A 26,098-nucleotide genomic window follows, 5' to 3' on the forward strand; every position below is an offset into this window, starting at 1 on the left:
ACCTATTCAAATGAATCATCTCCTGAATGCACAAAGGATGACCACTGCCTAGTACAGGGACGGGCAGCTTGCTCCTCCGTTCCAAGAGCCACAGGAACAACAAACATGAGTACCTGTGGTTTATATTTTGTGGAGCAGAACTGATACTATTTGCATATTGATACTATTTGCATATTGATTGTATGAACACAATGGATTCCAACCCTATGTTGTGGGTGCTCTGACCCTGACATCTTTCCAGTAAGAGGAGAGCTGGTCTTGTGGTAGCAACTGACTTATCCCCTTAGCTAAGCAGGGTCTGCCCTGGTTACATTTGAATGGGAGACTAGAAGTGTGAGCACTGTAAGATATTCCCCCCCAGGGGATGGATCCACTCTGGGAAGAGGAGAAGGTTCCAAGTTCCCTCCCTGGCATCTCCAAGATAGGCTGAGAGAGATTCCTGCCTGCAACCTTGGAGAAGCTGCTGCCAGTCTGTGAAGACAATACTGAGCTAGATAGACCGGTGGTCTGACTCAGTATATGGCAGCTTCCTATGTCCCGCCGCCGTCACTCACTCACATACTCACTCACATACTCATTCTCTCTCCATGACCCACCAGCTTCTGCAAGGCCCCCACCCATTATTTATCTAGTGCTTCATGCCTCTACCCAGAGTGCCAACATTTTAAAAATCAAATGTCAGCTCTAAGGATGCAAAATTCTAAGATAATTTAATGTCAAATTTGAAAAATCTTGAACTGTCCCAGACACACCTGATGTCTCTCTTCATGAGGGAGAGTGGACTTCTTCCTTATATTCAGTCATGCCTGCTATTGGAAAGGAAAAGAGTTGAGGGAGACTGTCAGAAAAGAAAAGGATCAAGAAGCATGACCAGTTCAGCGATTTACTTGTTTGTCTTTGTCAGGAAGAATCTAGGTGTTGCTGCAAGAGTGAGCATATGGAAGGTTGTGGCCTCTCCTTGTTGGGAGTATAGAGTAAGGTGAGAGCTGAAAGGAGGCTCTTCAGTCAGGAGTGGAATTATTGGGCAGCTGCTGGGGACCCACTGCTGAGTCCCCAGCAGTGTCTATATCCTTCATGGACTTCATACCCATCTCTGCGTCCAAAGCTTTCATGTTATGGTAATGATGATGGTGGACTTTCTTGAGGTCCGTCCAGGTAGGAGGTGGCCCATGGAGGCTAGTTTGCTGAGGAGCTGGCCCTCTCTCCAATCCCCTTATAGTAGCTTTGGAATAGGAGGCTGTTATAGGTACAGGAAGGCTTCAGTATATATGTTCCTTTTATTAAAAGTGTAATTTATAGATCAGCTTTCAGCATTTGGATTGCTTCTTATAAATTCAGAGGGCTAAATATCTATGGCTTTTTGTTGGCGTTTTGCATCTGGCTGAAATTTGGCAATGGATAACTAGTATTGAAAATTGTTTTTAAATTTCTCTCCCCCACCCACCCCGTCCCCAAGTGGTAAGAGTAGTATATATTAAATGGTGTGTCCAAATCCATGAGTGAGTCACAGAAGCTTAGTGAGTACTTTGCTATGCTTCCTGCAATGGGTTATTGGGACAGTAATATCATGAGGGCAGCGACATTTGAGACTGAGCAAAGATGAGGATTTTATTGATAGGCCTTCTTGGTAAAATTTGTATCTCAGTAATTGGGGGATGTGCAAAATTGAAACTGAAAAATATTCTCGAGAGATAACATTTGGCCAAAGGAAATGGACAAGCAGATAAAAATGCTGTCCAGAGTGCTACTGTTCTTCTTATAACACTGAAAATGTGATACTGATAATCTGGTCAAAATAGAATCTTTTTGACAGCAATCATCTGACAGATATGTTGAGCACAAACTCCTTTCCTTTTTATGGTAATAGGGTCCCTATTTTTGAATACACATATGCTTTTATAAAAGGCACATAGTATACTTGTAGGGTCCTTGATTACCGTAGAAAGGAAAGGGGGTTCTCTAACCAAAAAAAAGAACTGGTGTGGTTTTGTGAATGGAATAGTGAAGTGGGAGTGCAGAAATCTGGGTTCAAAACTTCAAATGCCCGCCCGATAACGGTGACCTTTGGTGAGTCACTATCTCTCAGCTGAACTGCTATCATTGGGTTGTTTGGGACGATAAAATTTCAGGGAGTGGTAACCGTCTATGTTGCACATTCATCATTTAGCATTAAGGGCAGAGCTGAATGCATGGAAGGCTCCTCTGTGATTTGGAATATTGATCAGTCAGGGGCATGAGAACATAAGAAGAGCCCTGCTGGATCAGACCCAAGGCCCATATAGTTCAGCATCCTGTTTCACCCAGTGGCACACCAGATGCCTCTGGGGAGCCCACAAGCAAGAAGTGAGGGCATGCCCTCTTTCCTGCTGTTACTCCCCTGCTACTGTCATTTAGAGGCATCCTGCCTCTGAGGCTGGAGCTGGCCTATAGCCACCAGACTAGTAGCCATTGATACAGGTGAAACTCGAAAAATTAGAATATCGTGCAAAAGTTCATTAATTTAAGTAATGCAAATTAAAAGGTGAAACTGATATATGAGATAGACGCATTACATGCAAAGCGAGATAAGTCAAGCCTTAATTTGTTATAATTGTGATGATCATGGCGTACAGCTCATGAGAACCCCAAATCCACAATCCCAGAAAATTAGAATATTACATGAAACCAATAAAACAAGGATTGTAAATAGAACAATATCGGACCTCTGAAAAGTATAAGCATGCATATGTATTCAGTACTTGGTTTGGGCCCCTTTTGCAGCAATTACTGCCTCAGTGCGGCGTGGCATGGATGCTATCAGGCTGTGGCACTGCTGAGGTATTATGGAAGACCAGGATGCTTCAATAGCGGCCTTCAGCTCTTCTGCATTGTTTGGTCTCATGTCTCTCATCCTTCTCTTGGCAATGCCCCATAGATTCTCTATGGGGTTCAGGTCAGGCGAGTTTGCTGGCCAATCAAGCACAGTAATCCCATGGTCATTGAACCAGGTTTTGGTACTTTTGGCAGTGTGGGCAGGTGCCAAGTCCTGCTGGAAAATGAAGTCAGCATCCCCATACAGCTCGTCTGCGGAAGGAAGCATGAAGTGCTCCAAAATCTCCTGATAGATGGCTGCGTTGACCCTGGACTTAATGAAGCACAGTGGACCAACACCAGCAGATGACATGGCTCCCCAAATCAACACAGACTGTGGAAACTTCACACTGGACTTCAAGCATCTTGCATTGTGTGCCTCTCCATTCTTCCTCCAGACTCTGGGTCCTTGGTTTCCAAATGCGATGCAAAAGTTGCTCTCATCAGAAAAGAGGACTTTGGACCACTGAGCAACAGACCAGTTCTTTTTTTCTTGAGCCCAGGTAAGACGCTTCTGACGTTGTTTGTTGTTCAGGAGCGGCTTGACAAGAGGAATACGACATTTGAAGCCCATGTCCAGGATCCGTCTGTGTGGTGGCGGCTCTTGATGCACTAACTCCAGCCTCAGTCCACTCCTTGTGAAAGTCCCCAACACTTTTGAATGGCCTTTTCCTGACAATCCTCTCCAGGCTGCGGTCATCCCTGCTGCTTGTGCACCTTTTTCTTCCACACTTTCCCCTTCCACATAACTTTCTATTAATGTGCTTTGATACAGCACTTTGGGAACATCCAACTTCTTTTGCAATTACCTTTTGAGGCTTTCCCTCCTTATGGAGGGTGTCAATGATGGTTTTCTGCACAACTGTCAAGTCAGCAGTCTTTCCCATGATTGTGATTCCTAATGAACCAGACTGAGAGACCATTTAAAGGCTCAGGAACCCTTTGCAGGTGTTATGGATTGATTAGCTGATTGGAGTGGGACACCTGGAGCCTAGACTGTTGAACCTTTTCACAATATTCTAATTTTCTGGGCTTGTGGATTTGGGGTTCTCATGAGCTGTACGCCATGATCATCACAATTATAACAAATTAAGGCTTGACTTATCTCGCTTTGCATGTAATGCGTCTACCTCATATATCAGTTTCACCTTTTAATTTGCATTACTGAAATTAATGGACTTTTGCATGATATTCTAATTTTTCGAGTTTCACCTGTAGACCTGTCCTCCATGAATTTGCCTTAGCTCCTCTTAAAGCCATCCAGCTTGGTGGCTGTCAGCACATCTTGTGGCAGAGAATTTCACAGGTTAATTACACGTTGTATGAAGAAGTACTTCCTTTTGTCGGTCCTAAACTTCTTAGCAATCAGTTTCATGGGATGACCTCTGGTTCTAGTGCTTTTCGGGAGGGAGAAAAATCTCCCTCACTCACCTTTCTCCTCACCATGCATGATTTTATAGACCTCTATCATGTCTCACCTCAGTTGTCTTTTTTCTAAGCTAAAAAGCCCCAGGTGTTGTAGCCTAACCTCTAAGGAGGGTACTCTAGGCCCCTTGGTCATCTTGGTTGCCCTCTTCTGCACCTTTTCCAGTTCCACAATGTCCTCCTTACAGCATGGTTACCAGCACGATTTACAGTACTCCAAATGCAGACACACCATAGTTTTGTATAAGGGCATTATATTAGCAGTTTTATTTTCAGTGCCCTTCCTAATAATTCCAAAGATGGAATTGGCCTTTTCCATTTCGCCTTTTCCAGTTCCATTTAGAGAACTGTCCATTTACACCTACCATTTCCTGTCCTTCAACCAGTTACCAATCCACACATGAACTGTCCCCTTATGCTGCTAAGTTGACTCAAGAGCCTTTGGTAGAGAACTTTGTCAAAAGCTTTTTGAATGTCCAGGCATACAATGTCAGCTGGATCACCCTTATCCACACACCTGCTGATGCTCTCAAAGGCAATATTTTCCTTTGAAGAAGCCATGCTGGTTCTCCCTCAGCAGGGCCTGTTCTTCTGTGTGCTTAACCATTTTATCCCTGAGAATGCTTTCTATCAATTTGATTGGAACAGATGTTAATCTAACCGGCCAGTGATTTCCTGGATCCCCCCAGGTCTCTTTTTGCAAATTGGTATTACCTTGGCTACTTCCCAGTCCTTCAGTACAGAATGTGATTGTAGGGATAAGTTATATATTTATGCAAGGAGATTGGCAATTTCGCATATGAGTTCTTTAAGGACTACTGGGTGGATGTCATCTGGTCATGGCAATTTGTTAATTTTTAATTTCCCTAGACAGTTAATAACGTCCTCTCTCGTTACCTTCATCTGACTCAATTCTTTAGCCTCTGTCCCTGAGACGCCTGGTTTCAGCACAGGTATATGCTCAGTATCCTCTCCTGTGAAGACAGATGCAAAGAACTTGTTTAGCTTCTCTGCAATTTCCATATCCTCCTAAATTGCATGGAGGAACCTCCATGCCTTCAGCTCTGTCCCTTGCAGATAAATGTGTGCCGTGTGTGTGTGTGTGTGTGTGTGTGTGTGTGTGTGTGTGGTCAGTGGGCATGTCTGCGTTGGGAGGGCATAGCCAGTGGGCACAATTCTGCTCCCCGCTTCTGTTTGCTGAATGCACCCTGTGAGGGGGTTTGTCTGGACATGGATTTGTGTGGCAAATGTTACACTAAATGTTTTCCTGCTGTCAAAATTGACAGCTGGTGGCATAGTAATGTTGGCAGCAACTTGGGGTGAGATTTTTTGTGGCCCCCTGCCACTGTCACTTGTCTGCCACAAAGCCCCCCACTCAATGCTGCCACAATTTCTTATAGGTAGGCGCTAGCCCCCTCTGCACTGCCCCCTGCCTTTCCACTCTCCCTTCTTCTCCTCCTCCTGCTGCCATTGCCACTGCCATTCCCCAGCCGGCTTGCATGGTGGTAAGGGGCTGGATGGGCTTCTTTTTCTCTTGAGCCAGTGAGAGGAAAGAGCAGTTACTTACTGCTGCATGAGCTGGCTGGGGAATGGCAGTGGCAGTGGCAGCAGGGGTGAGGATGGTGAGCGGATGGGGGTAGCCTCTGACAGCTCCCAGAAGTTCCGTGGGTACCAGTGGCCCAGGGACATTTGTTGTCCCTCCAGCTCCATTATGACTACATTCCTGGAGACAGCTGCCTGTTTACCTTTCTCCTTCCCATAACCTCCAGTAGGACATTTCATGCTGTGGTATTACGTTCTCTGTTTTCCACCCTCATTTCACATAATTGACTCTTTCGTGGAGTGAGGCGACATGGAATATTGTGATGTTGCAACTGTAAGAACATAAGAACAGCCCTGCTGGATCAGGCCTGAGGCTTATCTAGTCTAGCATCTTGTTTCACACAGTGGCCCACCAGATGCCTCTTGGGAGCCCACAGGCATGAGGTATGTGCATGCCCTCTTACCTGCTGTTGTCCCCTGCAAATTGTATTGAGAGTCATCATACCTCTGAGGCTGGAGGTGACCCATAGCCAGCAGACAAGTAGCCATTGATAGACCTGTCCTCCATGAATTTGTCTAAGCCCCTTTTAAAGCCATCCAAGCTGGTGGCCATCACCACATCCCATGGCAAAGATTAATTATACACTGTGTGAAAAAGTACTTCCTCTTGTTGGTCTTAAATTTCCCTACCTTCAGTTTCATGGAGTGAAAGTGACCCCTGGTTCTAGTGTTGTGAGAGAGGGAGAAAAATTTCTCTGTCCACCCTCTCTACTCCATGCATAATTTTATACATCTTGATGGTGTCTCCCTTTAATCGCCTCTTTTCCAAGATAAAGAGCCCCAGATGCTGTAGCCTAGCCTCATGAGGAAGGGGCTACAGACCCCTGATCATCTTGGTTGCCCTCTTATTCACCTTTTTCTGTTCTACAATATCCTTCCTAAGATATGGTGATCAAAGCTGTACGCAGTACTCCAGATGTGGCCGCACCATAGATTTGTATAAGGAGAGCTGGTCTTGTGGTAGCAGGCATGACTTGTTCCTTTAGCTAACCAGGGTTTGCCCTGGTTGCATATGAATGGGAGACTAGAAGTATGAGCACTGCAAGATATTCCCCTCAGGGGATGAAGCAGCTCTGGGAACAGCAGAAGGTTCTACGTTCCCTCCCTGGCATCTCCAAGATAGGGCTGAGAGAGTTTCCTGACTGTAACCTTGGAGAAGCCACTGCCAGTCTGTGAAGACAATACTGAGCTAGATAGACCAATAGTCTGACTCAGTATATGGCAGCTTCCTATGTTCTAGTATAATATTAGCATTTTTATTTTCAATCCCCTTTCTAATGATTCCTAGCATGGAATTAGCCTTTTTCACAGCTGCCGTGCACTGAGTCGACACTTTCAATGAGCTTTTCACCATAACCCCAAGATCTGTCTCCTGGTCAGTCACCGACAGCTAAGGTCCCATCAGTGTATATGTGAAGTTGGGTTGTTGTTTTTTGCCCCAATGTGCATCACTTTACACTTGCTTACATTGAACCTCATTTGCCATTTTGTCGCCCACTCCACCAGTTTGGAGAGATCCTTTTGCAGCTCCTCACAATCTGTTGTGGATTTCACTACTCTAAATAATTTAGTGTCATCTGCAGATTTGGCCACTTCACTGCCTGTAGAAATGTTAAACAACTGTAGAGATGTTAAAGGGAAAGGGAGGAGCTAAATGGATAGTTCCCATTTTCAATGCCTGGCAAGCTGCTGCCCATTTAGTGTAATATCTGTTTTGTCCCCACCTTCCTCATTTCTTAAAATTCATGGGGACACTATTTGCAAAACTGTGCCCAGCTTTCATGAGCAAATGGTCTCATTGTGCGGGTGGGGAAAAGTACCACTGGTTTCTTCTCGTATGTCTAAAAGTGATATGTTAAAGGTATAAAATTGAGAGTGTTTTGCAAAGCAAATGCAAAAGGCAATAGTTTTTAAAAGTGAACATGTTTCAATCCCAGGAAAATTATAATCTTAAAGCATAACAAATGCAATCCTTAATATTTGAAAAAACTACTATTTGCTGTTAGGCTTTCAAATCGTTTGAGTGGAAAGGTAGAATGTTGCCCTCTTTTAATATTATGTTTTAATACCTGCAAAGATTAATTAAATGTTTTATGCAAAGGCGAGGGCTATAAATAATTTAAAATGACTAGATGTTTCTTTAATAACACTTATGAGCATAACCACACACACACACGACTGTTTACAATCTTTTGTCATAGCCATTCATCTTTATCTGGCAGCATTTTTTCTTTTCTTTTTTGGCAAGCCTCCTATAAAATCTTCTTCAGACATGTTGCCAGAATAGAGTCAAAGCACATCTGATTGGATTGCTTCTCGGGAGTTTTTTTAAAGGAGAATTTTTAAAAGTATGATAACTTGACTAAATATGGTCTTCCCTAAGCTTCCCTGCCAGCAAGCAAAAGAGGATTGTTCTTGGAACTCTTGCCAGAATTTTTGAAACACAGATTTGGCAGGGCCTGTATTACTTGACAAGAGAGTGGATGTGTGGAATGCAGCCCCTCAGCTGTTGAGCTCGAAGCTGCCTTGCCGAGTGTGACATTGATTAAAACTGCTGGAATACTTCAAACAGATTTATCCCTGTTGGAGGGATATTAACTGTGATTTTTAGTACGTTAATATGAGGAGACACAGTCTAGTTTGGACCATAGTCTAGAGAAGAAGTGAGTGGTACATCATCAGTAATTTGTTTTGAAGAATGCCAAAGCTTGGTAGAGAATACTTATTGAGGTCTTTTGACTGTAAGTCATCCTTTCTTTTTCTGTGATTACGCTTTCTCCTGTATATATACTTCTAGTTGATGTGCTACAAAAATGCTGCTGTTGTCAAATGTGTTTTGTTCACCTCTCTGTTTCTGGACTGAAGAATGAAGAGTCTGTTTCCTAAGAGGTGACGTTGGCTTTTCTGAAGAAGTCAGGTCTGGGTTTAAACAGTGACTATAAGTTGCATAGAGGGCTGAGAGGCAATGAAATTTGTCTGATACTGGAGGTATTTATTTTCACTGCAAATACCTGCAGCAATTGTATCTAGGCTTTTTTTTGGTCAAGTGACTTTAAAGAAATTAAAAGTGCAAGGAGGCAGAAGGGAGACGAATTGCCCAGATTGGTATGAACTCATTTCTTTTCAAGGAAAGGATTAGATAAGAAAGTGAAATCTTCTCATGTTGTGTAAAGCTAATCACGTGTTAGTTTAACTAACTAGGCTTATTCTGGAGCCTACTAGGCTGGATAAAGCAAATGAGCTATAATGAAAGAAGACACTTTCATAAACTGAGATATGTGCTTGATACACTGGGCTATTTTTAGATCAGATATGTATAGTTTGCGGTTTTAAAAAAATATTCTTAGTTCATGGGAACAAACTACATTTCCTTAACACCTGTGACTTCATTAGGTCCATGGCCCAAATCAACAGGTTGTCTAAGGAAAATGCTAGAGTTCTCCACCTAGTTTTCACAGAAGCCTGTGTAGAGCTATAAGAGAGGGATGATTGTGAACCCTCATATTCCTAAGGCTCTTCATGCTTTGTCATTTGTGATGTCTGAACAAAGCCCCTCAACCCGATGTGGAGGGGGCACGCCATAAGCATCCTATCACCTGCCTGGGAATGCAGAATGACGATAGCGATCAAGTACATGGCGAAGAGCCTGCTGAGATGATTTTCTTCTTGCCATTTACTCCTAAATGCACCATATCCTGTAGACCAACTGATGTCCAGGAATGTCTTAAATTTTGGTTCATGCCCCTTGGAGGTACTCGGGGGATGAAGGGGATACATTTAGAACTGTTCACCATGCAAAAATGCTAGATTGTGGTGAATGCTCAAAAACAAAGTTGCATCTTAGCCTGTAGATTCATTACAATGTCTGTAACTTAACAGACAGGGATAATAAGTGATATTAATAAGGGAAGAATTTATAAACTAGAAGCCAAGTCTAGTGTGCCCTGAGAACTGTTTGTGTGTTTCAAGGAAGGTAATGAAATAGTTAAAGGTCCCTGAAGGGAGCCTAAAGCACCTATTCAAAGAGAGGCTGTGTGCTTTACAGTTTTGGTCTTGCTGTCTTATATTCTTATAAGAGGGGCTTGGATAACTTCATGGAGGAGAGGTCTATCAATGCCTACTAGTCAGAGGGCTATAGGCCACCTCCAGCCTCAAAGGCAGGATGCCTCTGAGTACCAGTTGCAGGGGAGTAACAGCAGGAGGGAGGGCATATCCTCAACTCCTGCCTGTAGGCTTCCAGCAGCATCTGGTGGGCCACTGTGTGAAACAGGATGCTGGACTAGATGGGTTTTGAGCCTGATCCAGCAGGCCTGTTCTTATGTTCTTATGTTCTAACCTGTTGAGGTGTAGGTAATTCTGCCAGGTCTCTGCACTGCATATCATAGCATCAGGACTGACTGAATGATTCAGAGTTGCAACAGAATTCTCCATCCTTAGATGTAATAGACCACTGCAACTCTACGAGAGTTACTGCAATTTGCTTGCCTCCTTCCAATAAGCAGGCATGTCCACAGCTGTAACTAGTGTAGAGAAACAGGATAGACTCCTCTGTGACAGGTAATTGTTTATATGCAAGCGTGAAATATACCTCTAACTTTGATTCAGAAAACAATGTGCCTCGGCTCTTGGACACTTAGGAAACTCCACTGCAGTGGTAGCAAATGGAAGTATTGACACATCTCTTTGGTTTTGAAGAGCTGGGGGTTTATCCTAGATGACATTCTTAAATGGAAACCTCAGCAGGAAATAAATCTTTCTGGGTTGACAGTAATTCTAACACCTACTCCTATGAAGACATGTATAGACATTATCTTGAAAACTTTAATTTGGAAAAATTTCCAGGGAAACTTCCCATGTATTTTTCTCATTTGCATAAAATTGGCATAGTCTCCCTGTCAGAAAAAATTACTACGCAGATTCTGCTGATGTCCTAAATAGATTATGATCAATGTTTGTACCCTATCACATACTTCCTAGGTATAATCACCTGGAAAACATTAATTAAAACTCTGAATTGCTGAAATTGCCTAATATTCCACTGGCATCCATTCATAGTTAACTCATGAATTTTATGAAACCATGTAGGACATCCAGATTAGCTCTGTGTATGTGCAGCAGTGCAAGTTCTAGACTACTGATGTGTGGTTGCTTGAGTAGGGGAAGGGGTGATTTTTGGCAATCTTCTCTTCCTTATGAAGTCCACTGAGAGCAGTCATGGGATAAGGGGACAAGTACATGTGTGGATTGCTAACTGGTTGAAAGACAGGAAACAGAGGGTAGGTATAAATGGAGAGTTTTCACAATGGAGGGAAGTGAGAAGTGGGGTCCCCCAGGCATCTGTACTGAGACCGGTGCTTTTTAATTTATTCATAAATTATCTAGAAGCAGGCGTAAGCAGTGAGGTGGCCAAATTTGCAGATGATACCAAACTCTTTTGGGTAGTGAAATTCAAAACTGATTGTGAGGAGCTCCAAGAGGATCTCTTCAAACTAGGGGTGTGGGCAACAAAATGCAGTTCAGTGTTGGCAAGTGTAAAGTGATGCACATTGGGATGAAAACCCCCAACTTCAAGTAAACGCTGATGGGATCTGAGCTGTCGGTGACTGACCAGGAGAGGGATCTTGGGGTGGTGGTGGACAGCTCATTGAAAGTGTCGACTCAATGTGCAGCAGTTGTGAAAAAGGCCAATTCCATGCTAGCGATCATTAGGAAGAGGATTGAAAATAAAACTGCTAATATTATAATGCCCTTATACAAAACTATGATGCAGCCACACCTGGAGTACTGCGTACAATTCTGGTCACCATGTCTAAAGGAGGACATTGTAGAACTGGAAAAGGTGCAGAAGAGGGCAACCAAGATGATCAGGGGCCTAGAGCACTTTTCTTATGAGGCAAGACTACAACACCTGGGGCTTTTTAGTTTAGAAAAAAGACGACTGCAGGGAGACATGATAGAGGTCTATAAAATCATGCACGGTGTGGAGAAAGTGGACAGAAAGAAATTCTTCTCCCTCTCACATAACACGAGAACCAGAGGTCGTCCCATGAAATTGATTGCCAGGAAATCTAGGACCCACAAACAGAAGTACTTTTTCATACAATGCATAATCAACTTGTGGAATTCTCTGCCACAAGATGTGGTGACAGCCAACAACCTGGATAGCTTTAAGAGGGGTTTGGATAACTTTATGGAGGAGAAATCTACCATAGACTACTAGTCAGAAGGCCTAAGGCCACCTCCAGCCTCAGAGGCAGGATGCCTGGGAGTACCAGTTGCAGGGGAGTAACAGCAGGAGAGAATGCATGCCCTAAACTCCTGCCTGTGGCTTCCAGCAGCATCTGGTGGGCCACTGTGTGAAACAGGTTGCTGGACTAGATGGGCCTTCGGCCTTATCCAGCAGGGCTGTGCTTATGTTCTTATGGGAGTCACCAAAACATGTCTTTGAGGGTCATTAAATCCTCCAAGACATATTTTTGGTGATGCATAGTGGGTTTCAGAGGGAAGGGGAGACTGGCAAAATCTCAAGCGACAGCACAATGGTGGTCTGAAACTCGCACTGCTGAATGTGTGCAATGCAAACCTGGATGTAAGTCAATTAAATTTTAGAAATGGAGAATTTTCCATCAAAAAAATAAAGTATAGGAATTTTAGGGGGAATTTCCCCACCCCATATCTCTGAGCAAAGAGGTTGTGCCTTTGATCCAGCAAGCCCATTATGATGGCATGTATGGAGAAGCTCACTATTGCTCAATTCTATGCAGTTCTCTAACCCCTCTGTGCTCCAGCGTGATTTGTTTGGGTATTTTGTGCTGGAAATATTGCACTGTATCTAATGTATCATTTTTACCCACTATTGGTGCCACCTGCCAGTCATTCTAGTATCACCGTGTGGGTGCCTTTTAGGAAATTGTTTTTAATTTTTTTGTTGGTTAAAGCTCCATACTTATCATTGACTCATCCCCCTCTTATCTAGAATAAGAGTTACAGAGGGCTTACTTCTTAATTGCTTACTTAGACATCATGTTCTGGCTGTTGTGAAAGCAATTTTAATTTTGGATTGAGACATATGATCTACCCACTCACGGTCACTTGAGAGTCAGGGGAACCTTGTGACTCATTCTGGTTGGTAGGAAAACTAAAAACCATAGAAAGGTGGCTTTTAAGTGGAGTAGGCAATGTGTTAGAAACCAATCATATCATTGCACTGGCTCTCTTATGCCAGTTAGGACTCTTCTTAAAATCTCTGGATTGTGGTACATTGCAGGCAATTGTAATGATAGCAGATTATCTTTAAAGATGGTTAAAAATAATATGTACGAGAACACCCAGAGCAAGTGTGAAAGGATTCCTAAAGACAGGACTGCGGAACAGCAATATGACTGAAAATACAAAAGGAAAAGGTAAGACTTAATGGTACTGTAGTATGAAACTAGTTTGTTTTTAAGCTAAAGGAATGGAGGATGATATTTTCAAGGAAATAGGCTTTTTAGATTTGGATGTAGAAGGGAGATTAAAGGAGGGTTTTTTTCTGGGAAAGAACCTACATTTCTTTGCTTAAATCTGTTTTTTTTCCTTTTTCTTCCTCTCTTGCTTTAGTCTGCAAGTATGCTTGCCACAAGAAATGTGAAGCAAAGGTAAGGACTTTCTAAGCTTAAACATATTAAGAAAAACAAACACCTAAACTCATTTACTTTGACAAGAATGATCGATCAACACTTATCTTGCCGTATCTTGTGATGTTTCCTGGTTATCCAGATGAGTCTCTCTTAAAAATTTTATTGTCAAATTTCAATCATAAATATACCAACACAGTGGCTAAGTTTTGTTATATTTTATGCAAATTACGCTCTGTTGTGTGTGATAATGTTTCTGGTCAATGAACGAAATAAAGTATGTTCTGTTCTGTTCATTTACTTTGAAGTAACTCCTGTTAACTTCCACAAGAGTGTGCATGGGACCATATTCTAAAACAGTCAAATTTTCCATTATAATTAATACCTGTTTTTACAAGTCTCCTTAATCATCTCTCTCTCTCTCTCTCTCTCTCTCTCTCTCTCTCTCTCTCTCTCTCTCTCTCTCTCTCTCTCAAATTTGTATGCCACCCACACAAGCAGTTTACAGCATCAAACAAACCAAAAATAAAACAAACCAAGAATTTAACGGTTAAAATACATAAAAAACAGATTAAAATATGCATGAAAACACCAACTAACTAAAAAGCTTGCCTGAAGAGATGTATCTTTAGTTGTTTCCTAAAACCCAGCTAGGAAGACTTAAATGAACAAATCTATGAGTGCCAGTGTTCCTTTCATAACACTTGTGTAGCTGATTTGATGGGACTGCTCTTAAGACTGTCTTGTAGAGATTCATGAGTTTTAATGAGAAATATAAATAGCATTTTTATCTTTGTGCCTTTTTTCTGCCTTGCTTCTTTTCTCAGGCCTTATTTGTATGTGTGTTTATTAGATATATTGCCATTTGAAATGAGTAACTTCAGATAACTGAGACAAGAGAAATTTTCAGTGTATTATCTTTTTGTGGTGGTAGTGGCTGGGTCAATAAAGAAAGGCCTGACCCAAGCCCCTCCTCACTTAAAGTGGCATGGGGATCTTGAGCCCTGCAGAGTGCACTGTGCACCAATGCCCCCCCCCCACAATGTGCAGAGTGCACCATGCACAGGCATTCTGCCCCCCCATCTCCCTTTATTTGGTGGTGATAGTGGCAATAGTGGTTGCTGCTCCTCATTCTTCCTCATCCTTCCTTTCCTTTTCAGAGTTGGAGAAAAGAGTAGTAAGCATTGTATGGAACTGCCTGACACTCCATTTCCTGCCCTTTGCCTTTTGAAAAGTTGGGATGGAATGAGTAGGAGGTAGGAACAGCAGCACTAGTGCTGCACCACCATCATCACCGTGGGATAAGGTGGAGTATGGATATCCACCAAGGGATAAGGGTGATTCGAGGAGAGCTGATCTTGTGGTAGCAAGCATGACTTGTCCCCTTAGCTAAGCAGGGTCTGCCCTGGTTGCATATGAATGGGAGACTTGATGTGTGAGCGCTGTAAGATATTCCTCTCAGGGGATGAAGCCGCTCTGGGAAGAGCAGAAGGTTTCAAGTTCCCTCCCTGGCTTCTCCAAGATAGGGCTGAGAGAGATTTCTGCCTGCAACCTTGGAGAAGCCGCTGCCAGTCTGTGTAGACAATACTGAGCTAGATAGACCAATGCTCAGTATATGACATACGTCCTATGTTCCTAGTAGCAGGTGTGAGTTGTCCCCCCCCCCTGCAAATCTGTCACCTGAGACAGCCACCTTGCTACTTAGTAGGGTTGTGTATGAACCAGCTGGCCGGTTCATTGGTGGTGGTGGGGTTACCTTTAAAAAGCAGGGACGGTGCTCTAACACCCCCGCCCCCCAGCTGCATTTCCCCTGCCTCATGGTGCATGTACATTGGCCACTTCTACTGCCCAGCACCAGCGATTTTTGTGATGGCACCGGCAGGGTAAATGTGGCAGTGGCGGCGGGGGAGGGGCAGGGGGTTAGAGCACCCTGCCCTTTCCTTAAAGGTAACTCTCCCCCTCTCTGGACAGGCTGAATGCTGGACCTCCCGTTCACACACATCCCTACCACTTAGTTGGCTGGTTCTGAATAAATAAATAATTAGGGTGTCAGTGTATAACAATAGCATGCTTTCCTATGCCTGCTGCCCTATTCAGCATTTCTTGTGGGGTTCTGCTCTTGACACTGTTGGTTATATTCCTTTTGAATCCAGCCAAGGGATATTCATAAGTTTGTTAATAATTGGGTGTTAAGTGTATACTCTGACATGTTGCAGCAATCTATGTTCTAGGATGGGAAGCAAGGAATTTTGATGATGCTGTTCTGTCTTTGGGTACGATGAGCTACCAGACTTTTCAGAGTGATTTGGTATTAATTAAATGAATAAGCTCCTATAAATCATTTAGGCCTGCAAATACAAATGGGAAAAGTTAATTGCTGCAAGGAGAATGGGGCAATGGATTTGTGATCCCAACAGATGAAGCTTTGGCAGACTGAGCTGAGCCAGTGATTGGACATACACCTCCCTGAAACCCTGTATCCCTTCATGCTTGCTATTTACTACAAACTGCCTTCTGTGTGCCATAATTCAGATGAGGCGTCTTCGTTGTTTGAAGAACAGAACATGGAAGCAGATGATCTTTACTTCCTCTGCTCTAAATGTTCTCCAGTGGTGGTGCTCCCCATTTGGAGAACCTGTGGCCTTTAGGCTCTGGTTATTCATTGGGCCACACACATCCACATTTCCATCGCTGCTTGGAATTTCAAGAGACTAAGGATGGTAACACTTTCCTTACCACATTGCTGGAGTGGCACTGGCTGCCTACATGGCTACAGCTGCTGCAGTGAAAGTTCTAAAGTACCAAACCATGGTGTCAGTTGACATTTATGATGCAGACGCTTAGTGTTGATGCCCTTTGGGTTCTGTATCTACGTTTGGTGGCAAGACACTTAGACCTCAGCTAAGTCTGGCCTTAGACTTTTTGACATCTCAGGCCTGGATCCATGTGTCCAATATTCTGTGTAACAGGGATTCCCAGATGTTGTTGACTAGCACTCCCATAATCCCCAGTCAAAGGCCTTTGCAGCTGGGGATGATAGGAGTTGTTGGAAACATCTGGGAATCCCTTTTCTAGGGAATACTGCATGTGTTCCCCATCAGTCTCTGCTCAGATGCTGAGCCTAACTTTCAGATGTTCTGTCACGTCCCCATTACAAGTAGGTAGGGCACTTCTAGGTCTGTGAGCTAATGTGCATGGCAAACACAGTGGGGAATCTTTCCAAACCCAGTATTAATTAGTGGGAGTGCTGCTCATGTAGGGCATTGCAAAGTTTCTGGGAGCATTTGGAGACCTTTTCCATCTCTGGACTAGCAAAAGATTTTAGTCTATTTGTACATCTGGCTTACCATCTTCATAATCAAGTCAAACTTCATTGTACTTGCTCACCATATTTGTTATGGTGAACAGTCTCTGGCACATGCAACAAGCAAACTGTAGCCTTCCTACCAACTGTGAAGTTGCAGAAGAGGATGAGGAATGATTCCAGAAGCACCACCACCCAGCTTCAAGAGTGGTAGGAAGGCTGGGGGCAGTGTTCCCTCTAACAGGGATTCCCAGATGTTGTTAACTACAACTCCCAGAATCCCCAGCTATAATGGCTTTTGCTTGGGGATTCTGGGAGTTGTAGTCAGCAACATCTGGGAATCCCTGTTAGCGGGAACACTGGCTGGGGGTGGTTCGGTTGCTGCGTTTCTGAGCGACTCTGAGTGCCTTGACAGTACAGGTCTGAGCCGGCAAGCCCCCAGTATCCTTTTTGAATGTATTGTAGAAAGCTAACAACCCAAGACAGAGGGGCTGTTTGTTATTCTCCTCTGCCATCTCAGTAAGATTGGGAGCAGTGCCCCGGCTTGTGCACTTTTTACTTGTCCACTTTCCTCACTACGCTTAGAAATTGGCCATTCACCTTCTGCAAGTAGTGAGGGTTGCTGGAGACTGGAGGTGAGGGAGTATGTGAGCTCCAACCTGATCTCGCCACATCTGGAGATTGCAGGGAGGAAGGCCAAACAGCCCCAGCATTGTGTTTAATTGAAACTTTGTGTCGACATCTGTACTGCTTCAAACACTAAAATGCATGAGTTCAAAACCAAACTAAACAACACACTCTGTCTGCCGAGTGAAACAAATGTAGGAAGGAGGGCAATGGTTATCCTGATGCATATATCACTGGGAGATTTCAGAGCTGCCAAGTTACTATTTTCAACTCAGCCCTGAAGACTGAAGAAGGGGGCATTAATGAAAATTAAGAATCTACAAATTCAGAACAGATGCTGGGAAGCAGTTTTTCATCCGGACAGCAACAAATATGTAGATCTGTATCTTAGACAGGGCTGTTGAGACAAAAAGCAGTGCAAATGAATACAGTCCTGGGGGAAACGAAGCCCTGAGTGAATTCAATATCCTTTTAGAGCTAGCTGTATATCTACTGTTGCTGATTACTTACTGCATCTTAAAGACGGCTGTATCAAAGCACTTGGATAGCTTTCTGTGGGAAACCAGGGCCAGAGAGTGGTTCCTAAAATTTCCTTTTTACAAATCCTTTTTTACTGTGGTCCATTAATGGGTCTGTGTTAGGCTTTATGGTTGTTGGATCAATTGGAAGTGTGTCTGTTCTTACATATGTAGCTAATTAGGAAGCAGCAGACTAATGCCCTAAACTTCTACTCTTTCTTTCTTTTAAAAAGTCTTTTTTGTTGGCTTTATTTTCTCTGAGCTTAGTATTGTCTTGGGTCATTCATTCTCTGTGACTGAGTTTTTAAAAAATACTACTGAGCTGAAGTTAGCTTATTTTGGTCTAGTTTTCCACTCTGAGTCACCCTCTTGCACTTCCCCTGTGTCAAGAGTGTACAAAATACTACATGTAGTCTGCCTAAATCCCCTGAGGGAGTTTTGTGTGGTCAGTGGATTTCTACTGGAAGACTGAAGGTGGGGTAGGGCCTGGGCTGAAGTTTGCAAAAGTACAGAACTTTTAAATTTTGCTTTTATGAGGTGCTCTATAACTGAAAGGCCTGCTACAAAAACCTTACCTTTATTCGCTTTCTATCCATATCTCATTCTAATCAGGTGATTTATTTGCCTGATTTATAATGCCTGATTTGTAATGCCTGATTTATTTTAGATTAACAAGAAAGAACAAAAAGGGTCACCTCAGCTGCCTGGAAGAGTTATCTTATGAAATGTGGCTTGTTCATCCTGATGGATGGCCAAACAGATGAATCAGTGGGTGGGCGGATGGATCATGCAATTGGTTAGGTCATGGACATTTCTTGCTTATCTGCTTTGGGCCACATTACTTTCATCATGTGTCTGCCCTGTGTGCATTTAAAGTGTAGGATGGGTGACTCATTTTAATATGAAAAGGGACTCATAGCTGAGAGGAGTTGAACCTTCTCATGCCTTACATTCTTGCTTTTGGACTTCATACCTTGTACATAGGCCCATTTCTAACAATAGCCACTCAGTATAGAGAACCAGTGACTTGGACAGAGTTATAGGTGCTTCTGAGGCATAATAGCATATGGGATGGATTGATGTGAATAGTGGTGCCTTTGGTTCTTCAGTGGCTCCTTTTCATTCCAAGGCTTTATGTGCCTGTAACTGAACAGCTTGGGTCCAGGCTACCTTAGAAAGCGCCTTCTTCTGTATGATCCCCATCGTACGTTGAGGTCATTCAGAGAGGTCCATCTCCAGTTTCCACCAGCGCGACTGGTGGCGACTTGGAGCCTGGCCTTCTCTGTAGCTGCTCCTGGCCTATAGAATGCACTTCCGGCAGATATCCACAGTTTAGACTTGAGGTTGGCCTTTAAGAGAACCCTAAAGACTTACTTGTTTGGCCTGGCCTTCCAAGTTTTTAAAATTGTTTTAAAGTATTTTAATTGGTTTTACACTGTGTTAAAATTGTTTTTATATTATTTTAAGTAATGTGTTTTAAATGATGTTTGTTCTTATGTTTTTTAAACTAGTTGTATACAGCCAGAGGCTCTGGATGGGGCAGTTTATAAATGAATTGAATAAATAAATAAATAAATAAATAAGTACAACTGATAATTACTTAAATCTGAAAATACTTCCAGTATAGCATATATAGTTATTTTAATTATGGGCAGGCTCATAGCTTGCCTTCTGCTTTTTCTCCCTTTTCAAAGAGCAGTCTAGACACCTCAGCAGAGTACAGATTAAATCAAAGTCCTGGGATATGGTATTAATGACCTGAAATCCTCCTCCAGGCTTACTTCCTGCATTGTTGCAAGTCAGTTTAGTAGAACCAATGCCAGAGCAAACAAATTTATTACCTTAAAATCCTTAGGTTTATTTTCCTTTCCTTGCAGATAGCAGAGATTTATAATGTGTCTCTAATGGCTCCTTCTTTTAAGAAACAAGCCAAACTACTCATTAATTTAATTTAAAAAAAAAAAAAAATCAGCTTCATCCATTTCTTTGTTCTCATCACAGGACACTTCTTTGAAGCCTGTTTTGGGGAGAGTTTTATTAGTGCTCCTTCTTTCTCCTACCCTCATCCTTGTGACTTGGTTGATGATTGAAAGGAGAGTGTCAAATATTTTAATATTGCTTGTGTTCTCCATGGGGATTATGTTCTGTTTTCACATACAAAGCAGTCATGCTTACCAGAAAGAAGAAATGAATCCACCAAAATGAATAATTTATTTGTGGTTAAGAAAACCCCAAGCCTGAACTAAAATTTAAAAATAACACAGATGAAACTGGGAAAGAAAATAGGGGGGAAACCCAAACTGTAATTGTTTGGTAAAATAAATTGGGCAATTAAGTCCAAGTTCTTGTTTTACTTAATACTGTGTATGGTTTATTCAACATATCTGTTTGAGTAGCCCTGTCCATTTTCACTTTTGTGCAGTGTAAGTGAGAGTTTGCTAACATGAAGTCAATGGAGCTAAAAAGATAGCAGATTACAGGTTAGTCTGGGGAAAATGACACTGCTTTCATGGAAAGTTATTCCACCATTGATCTGGAGGTACTTGCTGTTAGAAACTTTGCTCTTACATTAAGGTTATATGTGCGTACCCCTGGGCTGAACAACTTTCCCCCCCGCTTTAGACGTTGGACTGAAATTCCCATCATACTTTACTATTGACCAGTGTGGCTGGGGATGATGGGAGTTGTAGTACAAAAACAGCCTGGCATATAGTAATACTTGACTCATACATTTTTTATTTGAAGAAGATATTTGCCTGATTCAGATTTGCTTGATTCAGATAAAATGTTGGATTGTGAATGAGTGAAGAAGGAGCAACACGTCTGCATGCTCCCCCTTTCCCCTCCCCTTTTCTTCTCCCTTCATGCCTTCAGCTAAATGGAAACTTTGCTTAAAAGTTTGTGAAACTGACAACCATGACGTCTGGACTGGGGAATTGCAATCTAAGCATTCCATGTAAACCAGGATGTCCTGGTTCGATATCTTGTTTTGCAGGGAGTACTTGAACAGTTTCACTGTTCAGACAGCATGGGAAACAGCTTAGATAGACCTATCCTTCTAATAAACGATCTAAAAAACAGATAATAAACTACTTCTAATAAACTATTTTTAAATACTGTAAACAGCCAACAAAAACAATATGAAGACAGAAAGTCATCAGGGGAAGGGGCACTTCCCATTGTATTGCACAGAGTGCCACATGTATGACTATTTGCCTCATGGGCAGAAGTCATGGGTGTGTGCTCAGTGCAAGGAGCTCCTGGCCCACAGGGAACAAATTCGTTCTCTTGAGACCAAGGTGGCGGATCTGGAGAAGCTCAGAGAGACAGAGAGGCATGTGGACGAGACCTTCAGGGATGTGATAGAGGCATCCCACTCCAGGGCTGGTAGCTCCTCTGCTGTCAGGGAGAATGAAGGTCTTGGGCAAGGAGGACATCAGTCTGAGGAAGAGGGAAATGCTCCTTTAGAAGGGACCCCTTCCATGGATGATGAGCCCATATCCTCTCGCACGGGGGATACTCCTCTGCGGGGTGGGGGCCTCCTTGTAGTGGGTGATTCGATCATTAGAGGTATAGAAGATTGGTTTGTGACCCGCATGTTGACCGCACGGTGACTTGCCTGCCTGGTGCAAAGGTTGCAGACATCACACAGCATCTAGATAGGCTCTTAGGCAGTGCTGGGGAGGAAACAGCTGTTGTGGTGCACGTTGGCACCAGCGATTTGGGGAAATGTAGTTGAGAGGTCCTGGAAGCCAATTTTAGGCTGATAGGTAGCATTTTGAAGTCCAGGACCTCCAAGGTAGCATTCTCAGAAATGCTACCTGTTCCACGCGCAGGTACAGTGAGACAGGCAGAGCTGAGGGGTTTCAATGCGTGGATGAGACGTTGGTGCCAGGAGGAGGGGTTTAGATTTGTTAGGCACTGGGATACATTTTGGGGCAAGCAAGGCCGGTACAAAAGCGATGGGCTGCACTTGAACCAAGATGGAACCAGACTGCTGGTGCTTAAAATAAAAAGGTTGCAGAGCAGCTTTTCAAATGACGCCTGGGGAACAGCTGATGGGAGCTGGGCAGTATCCCGTTTGGCAAAAGCCATCCCTTAAAGTGTGCAGGTGCAAAGGATTCAGATAAAAGAGAAGGGGACAGAGCAGAACCTCATAAAGAGCAGATGGGAGCCTGTGCCAGGAAGTCAAAGAGCCAAAAGAATAGCACACATCAGGTGAGAGATTCAGTGTATAGGTGCTTATATGCCAATGCCGGAAGCCTCCGAGCCAAGATGGGTGAGCTGGAGTGCTTGGTTGCTAACGCAGAAATAGATATAGTGGGCGTAACAGAAACATGGTGGAACAGTGAGAACCAGTGGGACGCTGTTATACCTGGGTATAAACTCTATAGAAAGGACAGGGAGCGGCGCCTTGGACGATGGGTAGTGCTGTATGTTAAAGATGGGATAGAATCTAACAAGCTAGAAAATCTAGGTGGACTGGAGTCCTCCACATAAACCCTGTGGGTGACAATATAAGGCCTGAAAGGGAATGTGCTACTGGGGACGTGCTATCGCCCTCCAGATCAAAACGCCAACAGTGACTGGGAGTTGCAGGAGAAAAACAGGGAGGCGTCAAGGAGAGGCAGGGCTGTAATTATGGGTGACTTCAATTACCCACACATAGACTGGGGAAATTCACAATCAGGTGAAGACAAAGAGGTCAAATTTCTAGGTACGCTAAATGACTGTGCCCTAGAACAGTTGGTCTTGGAACCAACCAGAGAGAAGGCGACCTTGGACCTAATTCTGAGTGGCACCCAGGACCTAGTGCGTGATGTCAGTGTCATCAACTCTTTAGGGAACAGTGACCATAGTGCCATCAAATTCAGCATACATGCGGGGAGAGAATCACCAAGGACATCTTACACGGACATTTTGAATTTCAGAAGAGGAAACTTCTCCAAAATGAGGAGTATGGTGAAAAGAAAGCTGAAAGGGAAAATCAGGAGAGTCACTTCACTCCAGAGTGCATGAGTTTACTCAAAACCACAATACTAGAAGCCCAGTTAGATTGTATACTCCAAAGGAGGAAAGTTACCACTAAGTCCAGGAAGATGCCAGCATGGCTAACAGGTACCGTCAAGGAAGCCATAAAAGGGAAGAAGACTTTCTTCCGAAATTGGAAGGCCTGCCCAAATGAAGAGAACAGAAAGGAACACAAACTCTGGCAAAAGAAATGCAAGGTGACAATAAGGGAGGCAAAAAGAGAGTTTGAGGAACATTTAGCCAAAAGTATCAAGGGGAATAACAAAAACTTATTTAAATACATCAGAAGCAGGAAACCTGCCAGGGAAGTGGTTGGACCATTAGACCAGGGATTCTCAACGTTGGGTCCCCAGATGTTATTGGACTTCAATTCCCATAATCCTCAGCCCCGGTGGCCTTTGGTTGGGATTATGGGAGTTGAAGTCCAATAACAACGTTGAGAATCCCTGCAACGTTGAGAATCCCTGCATTAGACAATGAAGGCGTGAAAGGGATTATTAAGGAGGATATGGAGGTTGCAGAGAAGCTGAATGAGTTCTTTTGTGTCTGTCTTCATGGCAGAGGATACTGAGTATATACCTGTTCCTGAACCAGGCTCTTTAGGGATGGAGGCTAGAGAGCAGAGTCAGATAGAAGAGAAAAGAGATGATGTTTTAAACTGTCTGGAAAAACTGAAAGCTAACAAATCACCAGGGCCGGATGGCATCCATCCAAGAGCCCTCAAAGAACTCAAATGTGATATTGCTAATCTCCTTGCTAAAATATATAACTTATCCCTACAATCAGGCTTTGTACTGGGGAACTGGAAAGTAGCAAATGTAAGACCGATTTTCAAAAAGGGGTCCAGGGGCGATCCGGAAAATTACCGGCCGGTTAGCCTAACGTCCATTCCAGGCAAATTGATGGAAAGCATCCTCAAGGATAAAATTGTAAAGCACCTAGAAGAACAGGCCCTGCTGGGAGTGAGCCAGCATGGCTTCCCTAAACGTAAATCTTGCCTCACCAACCTTTTAGACTTCTTTGAGAGTGTCAACAAGTGTGTGGATCAAGGTGATCCAGTTGACATAGTATCCTTAAACTTCCAAAAAGCTTTTGACAAAGTTCCTCATCAAAGACTCCTGAGGAAACTTAGCGATCATGGGATAAGGGGACAAGTACATGTGTGGATTGCTAACTGTTTTAAAGACAGGAAACAGAGGGTAGAGATAAATGGAGAGTTTTCACAATGGAGGGAAGTAAGAAGTGGGGTCCCCCAGGGATCTGTACTGGGACTGGTGCTTTTTAATTTATTCATAAATGATCTAGAAGCAGGGGTAAGCAGCGAGGTGGCCAAATTAGCAGATGACACCAAACTCTTCTGGGTAGTGAAATCCAAAACTGAATGTGAGGAGCTCCAAAAGGATCTCTCCAGACTGGGGAAGTGAGCGACAAAATGGCAAATGCGGTTCAATGTTAGCACGTATAAGGTGATGCACATTGGGATGAAAAACCTCAACTTCAAGTATACTCTGATGGGATCTGAGCTGTTGGTGACTGATCAGGAGAGGGATCTTGGGGTGGTGGTGGACAGCTCGTTGAAAGTGTCGACTCAATGTGCGGCAGCTGTGAAAAAGGCCAATTCCATGCTAGCGATCATTAGGAAGAGGATTGAAAATAAAACTGCTAATATTATAATGCCCTTGTACAAAACTATGGTGCGACCACACATGGAGTACTGCATACAATTCTGGTCAGCACATCTTAAAAAAGGACATTGTAGAACTGGAAAAGGTGCAGAGGAGGGCAACCAAGATGATCAGGGGCCTAGAGCACCTTTCTTATGAGGCAAGGCTACAACACCTGGGCCTTTTTAGTTTAGAAAAAAGACGACTGCGGGGAGACATGATAGAGGTCCATAAAATCATGCATGGTGTAGAGAAAGTGGAGAGAGAGAAATTCTTTTCCTTCTCACACAACACTAGAACCAGGGGTCACTCCATGAAATTGATTGCCAGGAGGTATAGGACCAACAAACGGAAGTATTGTTTCACACAACACATGATCCACTTGTGGAACTCTCTGCCACAAAATGTGGTGACAGCCAATAACCTTGAAGACTTTAAGAGGGGTTTGGATAACTTCATGGAGGAGAGGTCTATCAATGGCTACTAGTCGGAGGGCTTCAGGCCATCTCCAGCCTCAGAGGCAGGATGCCTCTGAGTACCAGTTGCGGGGGAGTAACAGCAGGAGAGAGGGCACGCCCTCAACTCCTGCCTGTGGCTCTCAGCAGCATCTGGTGGGCCACTGTGCAAAACAGGATGCTGGACTAGATGGGCCTTCGGCCTGATCCAGCAGGGCTGTTCTTATGTTCTTATGTGGCTTAACAAACCACAAAGCTTTATATTCAGTGAGCATGTGAGGAGAAGGGAACAGGAGAATGGGTTGGAATTCTATGCATCTGATTATTGGGAAACTCATTGAGGAAAATGTAACTCAAGAAAATAAATAAATTCATCCTGTTTCCCAGCCAGAATGCACTAATCAAATGCACAGAATCTGGCATCCCTCCTGTGAGATGTGGTACCTTAAGGAGTTATTTCTCCATTTTTCCTTTTCTGAGCAATATAGAAAGACCCATCATTGTTGATTATATGAGAATGCAGAAGATCTGTTTGTATAGATTTTGATTATTTTAAGCACATCTGGATTTTCAGATTTTCTTGCTAATCCATGAAGCTGGCCTAGTAAAGGAAGTAATAGATAACTCCCATTGATTGTGATTGAACAGCAGATGAACCTGACTGTCCTCACATTAATTAGGCTTATTGAATGCATGTTCTGCTTCTGTAGATCAGCCCCATGACTTGCAAATAAGGCAACAGAGCTGACAGGCGGTGGTGGCACCAGAAACAATATTGAGGGAGGGAACAAAGTGCACTTATGGCTGGACAAGCTGTGTCCCATGTATTAGTTTTCTGAAAGAGCAATGGGCGGGGGAGCAGGTGGGAGGCAAATTACTTGTCTGGGGGGCACTTGCCCCCCTCACACACACGCCCCCGGAGCTACCCTTGCTAGCAGGTATGGTTTTTAGAGCTCTTGTTTTGTCAGCTATATAGATGTGTGATATGTATGTTCTATTCTGGTTT

At 43.4% G+C, this 26,098-nt stretch overlaps 1 protein-coding gene across 8 annotated transcripts in view; it reads left to right on the forward strand.

Moving 5' to 3' along the window:
* Window positions 1-26,098, forward strand: part of TNS3 (tensin 3) — a 420,724-nt gene that overhangs the window by 168,193 nt on the left and 226,433 nt on the right. For 7 of the 8 annotated variants that reach the window (XM_053262003.1, XM_053262000.1, XM_053262001.1 and 4 more), the window contains exon 4: window positions 13,477-13,514. Coding sequence is in view for 5 of the 8 variants with exons in the window: in XM_053262000.1 (XP_053117975.1) it covers window positions 13,477-13,514 (38 nt within the window). In the remaining 3 variants the exon portion in view is untranslated. Of the gene's footprint in view, window positions 1-13,210; window positions 13,281-13,476; window positions 13,515-26,098 lie in introns of those variants that run through there. The other variant, XM_053262005.1, reaches the window with a different exon arrangement.

The sequence above is a fragment of the Hemicordylus capensis genome, chromosome 6 (assembly GCF_027244095.1).
Source record: "Hemicordylus capensis ecotype Gifberg chromosome 6, rHemCap1.1.pri, whole genome shotgun sequence".
In the NCBI taxonomy this organism is placed as follows: Eukaryota; Metazoa; Chordata; class Lepidosauria; order Squamata; family Cordylidae; genus Hemicordylus; species Hemicordylus capensis.